The sequence below is a fragment of the Vanacampus margaritifer genome, chromosome 9 (genome assembly GCF_051991255.1).
Source record: "Vanacampus margaritifer isolate UIUO_Vmar chromosome 9, RoL_Vmar_1.0, whole genome shotgun sequence".
NCBI classification, from domain to species: domain Eukaryota; kingdom Metazoa; phylum Chordata; class Actinopteri; order Syngnathiformes; family Syngnathidae; genus Vanacampus; species Vanacampus margaritifer.
This window is the reverse complement of record NC_135440.1, coordinates 9,179,907-9,185,908: the sequence shown is the minus strand read 5'-3', so window position 1 is coordinate 9,185,908 and position 6,002 is coordinate 9,179,907. Positions and strand designations below refer to the sequence as shown.

The 6,002-nt window shown below is 39.7% G+C and overlaps 1 protein-coding gene across 4 annotated transcripts in view; it reads left to right on the top strand.

Moving 5' to 3' along the window:
- Positions 1-1,833: 1,833 nt before the first annotated feature.
- spire1b (spire-type actin nucleation factor 1b) overlaps positions 1,834-6,002 on the top strand; it is a 31,053-nt gene continuing 26,884 nt past the window's right edge. For 2 of the 4 annotated variants that reach the window (XM_077575852.1, XM_077575855.1), the window contains exons 1-2: positions 1,834-2,431; positions 4,196-4,224. In XM_077575852.1, coding sequence (XP_077431978.1) covers positions 2,092-2,431; positions 4,196-4,224 — 369 coding nt within the window. In that variant the 5' untranslated portion in view covers positions 1,834-2,091. The remainder of the gene's footprint in view (positions 2,432-4,195; positions 4,225-6,002) is intronic. The other 2 variants (XM_077575854.1, XM_077575853.1) reach the window with 1 other exon arrangement.

Below are 6,002 nucleotides of genomic sequence, written 5' to 3'. Positions count from 1 at the left end.
CACATGCTAGACTCCAGATTTAGCACCGATAGGGCAGAGAACTTTGTATTCCTATTACTGATATTCTATCAATTTATCACAAGAATGTACTTTTTTTTTGTTTAATAGTCATCGCATTTTTCATTTCATACATTGTACATGTTAATTCATACTGCACAGTCATACGGCCACTTTGTTTTTGCTTGACATTTAGTATGAAGGGATTAATATAAATAATAATCAATACAATAAAGACATCACACAATGTACCATCACAGCAACCACAAGTCGATGACTAAGCGCCAGAATTCCCTGAAGCCCATAAAGCCCAAGCAATGTAGTGTGATCACCTTCAGCCAATGATGGCCAAGCCGGCGTATCATCACAACTTATTTGAGTCGGGTATATGTCTTGACCTCCGCCGAACCCTTGAGCCTGACTCACCGAACCCTTGGGGTTCGATCGAACCTTAATTAAGTAAGATGCATGGAGATGGGAAATACAAGAACACAACGCTGTATGAATTCAAGGGGAAGAGAGACATGAAAACGCTCTGTTCTCCCTGTTCACTTTATTCACCAGTAAACCCTATACCTAGGTTTTGTTTATGAAAAAAAATTGTACTGTATTTATTTTAGTTTTCAATAAACACGGGTTCGGTGAATGCGCTTAGGAAACTGGTGGGCTTCAGTACAGAACCTACACAAGGTTAAGAACCACTGCACTAGTGTGTCATGAGAGAGATTCAGGTGTTCTCTGGGAAAATAATCAAAGCTCACTTTAGTCAGTCCGAAAAGGATTTACCATTCTCAAATGTCTCTTTGGGCTGCATGGTGGACGAATGGCTAGGAAATCTGCCTCAGTTTTTTTATTTTTATTTAATTTAATTTAAATAACCTGTCTTGTTTGGCTGTCATGTCATGCAGAATGGTGGATCCGTGTCCCTTTTATGCCAGATCACTTTTTCTTCTGCAACAATGGAGTTTGATGTCCTGCCACTGTGGCTGTTTGCATTTTGATGGACGGTTATTCAAAATTGCAGTCTGACCGAACAAAGTGGAAGAGGGGAGTGACAGAAAAGAGAAGAAAATAACACAATAAATAATAATAAAATAATACATTACATCAGTTCTATAATGTCAAATTAGAGTTGAGTTTTATACGGAACAATAGTTCTACACACTGTGACATCCACCTCTGTTTTGAGGTTGAAGGTTTGAAATTTGAATCAAGGCTCTGGCCTTCCTGTGTGGAGTTTTCATTTGCCTTCTCTACTTGTGTGGGTTTCCTCCAGGTATTACCTACATTCCAAAACATGTATATGAGGTTCCTTGAAAACTCTATATTGTCTATAAGCATGTGAATTGGCTGCTTTTATGTGGCCAATGAACTGGCGACCGCCACCTTAAATTAGCGTTGACATTTCCCCGAAATGTTAAGTGCATTTAAAATGATTATTTTTATTATTATTATTATTTGGGATAGGCTACATCTCATCTGTGACTCTAGTGGGGATACATATCTTATTTCTGCCAACCATGTAGTGATAGGCAAAACAATCAAGCGATCAATCTTCCATTAAAAAGCCCCAAAAAATCATAGCTTTGTGTTTAAGTTAGAATTGAGACGTGCTCATCATTATTTCAGTAGGTTATATACTGTACAGTATACGTCTTTGTGACATTTTTGTTTGCGGGATTTTTGTTGAGTAAAATATGTGCCTTGTACTCAATAAAGGTTGGGAAACAATGTACGATCGCACTTCGGATGTTCGACTGTTTTGATGGCTACTAACAAGAAAGCAAGGGGTACGAGAGGGGAGAGAGAGGGGTCACGTGATAAGACACTGAGCTTTTCAGGCAGGGATTTAAGTAACACACGCAGTTGCACACACTGAACCAGCCAAGTGAGGTGAGTGGCTTCCGCCGCACACCGTCTTGTGACTGCATCAGAGGCTTGAGCGCGCAAATCGAGAGAAAGCTACTCAGCGCGTCCAGACTGGAGGATGTGAGTGAGCGAGCATCAATGCCTCCTCCTGGTTAGCTCTCGTCCATCGGCCCGGCCTGCTCTCGCCAGCGGGCCTCCTCCGTCCAGCGCTGAGAGAATGAAAGGATGGCCGAGCGTGGAGGCGGGCTGCATGGAGGACTGACGGATGCTGCGAGCCAGCTCGGTGAGCATCAGCACCACGCCGCCATGACTTCCACGGAGGACGCGCGGTCGGATGATCTATCTTTGGAGGAGATCCTCGGGCTTTATAGCCAGCCCATCAACGAAGAGCAGGCTTGGGCCGTGTGTTACCAGTGCTGTGTGACGCTGATGAAGGAATCGCGGAGAAGGAGATGCTCCGACTCCGGGCCCGAGATGACGTCGGCCGCGGCGAGGATATCAGGACCCGGAGATGTGCGGATTGCAAAAGACGGATCTGTTAGATTGCACAAACAAAGCTGTGAAGGTAAACGTTTTATCTGAACAGGGTGGGCGTGCAGCTCGGCTCAATATGTTCTTATAGCTATGCTGTGCACAGTTAATTCAAAGTGTCCTCATCGTAATTGATACCCCGAATCCACAGCTGTGAGTTAATAGCACGCATTTAATTTGCCAGCATTAATACAGCATACAATTAACAGTGTCAAGCAGCATGACCAGTGACAAACAAAGGAGGACCCCCACCCACTCTCTTCCAGTGGCGGTCTGTTTTGTTTTTAATGACTACTCCCAAGTGTTCATTGAATTTCCACATTTTTTTCTTTCCCCCCCAAAATTTCCTTTGCACTAATATCACGTGTTAAAAGATCATGAGAATTTCTCATTCTCTCAGCCAGTTCTGCCGCTTCACATCAGATCACAATGTTCAATAGGCTTTAAGTGGGGAAAGCATGTGATTAGGCTGGATGTCTGGCCACTTTCTAGATTCGGGGAAAGGTGTAGCCTATTCATAGCACAAATTGCACACCTCTCTCAGGGTGAGATTCTGATAATGAGTAGTCACAACGAAGCCCTGCTGATCAGTCTATTGGCTGGTTTTAGACAAAGTGTGAAGAAGAAATTTAAAAATTTAAAAAAGAACAACTGTTCCAAAACTACATACTCAATCTCAGTGTGGTAGTTTGACATCAGAATACAACTACAGTAATGGACATATGGTAACTGGTACTTCATTTATATACTGTAGTGCTTTTCTAACTTACAAGGTCCTTAAAGCGCTATTCATTTAACTACTCATGACGCAGCATCAGGAGCAACTGGGGGTTCAGTATCTTAAGGATAGTTCGACATGGTTACAATAGCATGGGATCAAACCCACAACCACTGGCAGCATTAGAAAAGATAATTTTAAATGTATTTAGATGTATTCTTTGGATCTTCCTCCATGTGCCCTCAGCAAAACTTTGTGAATATCCGTTAAAAAAACAAATCAATCAAATTCAGTTCAAACCAATAAAAGCATAACTATTAAATATCACAAGACGATGTAAGCTCTCCCGTGGTGCTGATGCTGATGCAGCCGCAGTTACAGAAAGATCATTTGTTGTCATCTATCAGCAAGCTATTTCTATTCGGGTTCTTCGTTTTCAAGAGACCGCATTCATGCATTACGTCTTCTGAGAACAAGAGTTAGTGTCATCACTGAACCACATCCCACTCAAACATCTCAAAGAGTTGGAGGCGAAGTTAATGGTTAAAAAAAACAGAGAAAAAAAGGTACAGCAAAATATACGTATAATTGAGTTGCAAAAATAAAAAACAATTTTATTGTGAGTTTTAAAGGTATACATATCCCATGTTTTTCTTCAATTAAATTGAGTTGAATTAAATTCTACAAAAGCAACAATGACTAGCTCAGGAACAAACTTTTTTTTCAAACTGACTGCTGTGTCATTATTACAGGAGTCCTGTAGCTTTAAAACGTGATTACATTGCCAAACAAAGCTACTATTTCCTACACTTTACTATAAATATACACAGAGCATATAAAAATAAAATTAAAAATAGTTGTGATGCAACAAAAAGTACACATATTCTGCTTACACTGGTAATGGTTACCTGCATTACTTTGTTTGTTTTTTACAAGGCTGCACAAAAGGGCAACATTTTCATCAGTTTGGTTATGTGGCAAGAAACAATCGTAATATATTAGTCAAAAATACTGTATATATTTTTTAAAGTAATATTAAGTGTTGCTTTACTTGTGACACACTTTCTTTTTATCCTACAGGCAAATACAACCCAAGCACGCAAATAGAGGTGAGTAACACACTTGTGTTTTTATGATTGCAAATGAGCATTACTTGCTGTTGTCTCAATTCTTTTTTATTTTCTGGTCATTTTAAGCAGAGTAGTTTACAGGCAGGTATTACTCCTTTTAAATGCTCTAACATGATCAAAATGCAAGCTAAAACATGACACAAAACATGGATTTGCGTTTCAAACTACTCCTTCGTAGATATACAAAGCAAAATGAAGCACTTTTTAAGGGTTTGCACTTATAGTTTCAAGGGGACACATTACAGAACATTTACTTTAAATTGTTTATATACAAAAAAAAATTGGGTCTGGAGTGCCTACTGCCTACTACCCATCAAGTGTGAAATTAAAGAACCCAGTTAATCTGTTATTATCTGTCTATTTCTGAAAATATGTGTGCGGGGAAGCCGTTCTTTGGGGCTAATTAGCATACCCCGCCCACACCAAGTTTCTCAGCCAATGACCAAAGTTCCGATGCAAAACAACAACTTTCAAGTGATCCTTGTAGCACTATCGTGTGAAAGCCAAAATATAAGCAGAGCTGCAGTGTTAAAGCCCCCGTGTGTACATTTAGCGCTGTCTAGTGGTCATTCAATTTAAAAACCCACTGTTGATTTCAATAATATGCACACAAAAAACTTTGATCAAATCAACGTACATTTCAAAATATATATATAATTGTAGATCTAGTAATCACTAATTATATTATATGGCTATAGTCTCACATTGTTTCGCCGCCATCTTCCTGCTACGGATGCCCAAAGATCGACTTTGCGAACATAGGTGTGGCAAAAAATCGATTCTCATAAGAATCACAATTCTCATTTAGTACGATTTAGAATTGATTCTAAATGTCCCAAAATTGGTTTTATTTAAATTATTTTATACTGTCTTCCCTTTGTTTGTGTGTGCCTTTATTGGGAGCGCTGTTCATGTCACGCTAACAGATTGCTATTAGGCGACAGATGTAAAAGTAATGGCCTCCATTTTCTTAAAAGGGGGTTTTGTGCTTTAGGTAGTAGCTTTGTCAGTTTTCATCAGGAAATATAGGATGGGATTGGTGTGTTAGTGTTTGAGGAAAACAAACATATTAATGTGACAGGAAATATAGGATGGGATTGGTGTGTTAGTGTTTGAGGAAAACAAACATATTAATGTGACAGGAAATAAACCAATTTCTTTGATCATTTTTGGAAAACCAAGCCGTTTTGTTTAACTTGTGCCATGTGCATGGTTTATGGATGTACAGTATGCGCCCATCCCGTGTAACAGTGCATCTAGAACTTGGGACAGCACACACAAACAGAAATGCTTTGGTAAAGGCCAGCTCCATTTGTCACTGTTGAAAAGGTCCAGAGGTACGGGAATGCAGGCTTTGAAAGGAGTTTGTGTCACAAGCGATATGGCATGACTCCTTCTTGTGACTAACTCAAAGTCAGCCCTTAGATTATTTAAAAGTTCCGAAATAGCATTGCCCAATAGATAATTTTTCATGATGTTTTTTCGCGGTTTCACATGAGTGTGTCTATGCCGCCTCTCATTTTGCCTGCGCTACGCTGGCACTGACTGTTTTGCGTTCTGGTTTGCAGCTGACTTTCAGATGCTGTATTTAGAGATGCTACATTTTTGTTGTTATGATTGTTTATTTCAATTACATACGCAACAACTCCACATTGGAAAAACAGAACATTGTGTCCACAATGCACACATTGTGGGCCTCAAAGAATGTGAATTTATGATAACGTGAATGTCAGATGATGTTCTCTATTTTGTCTTGG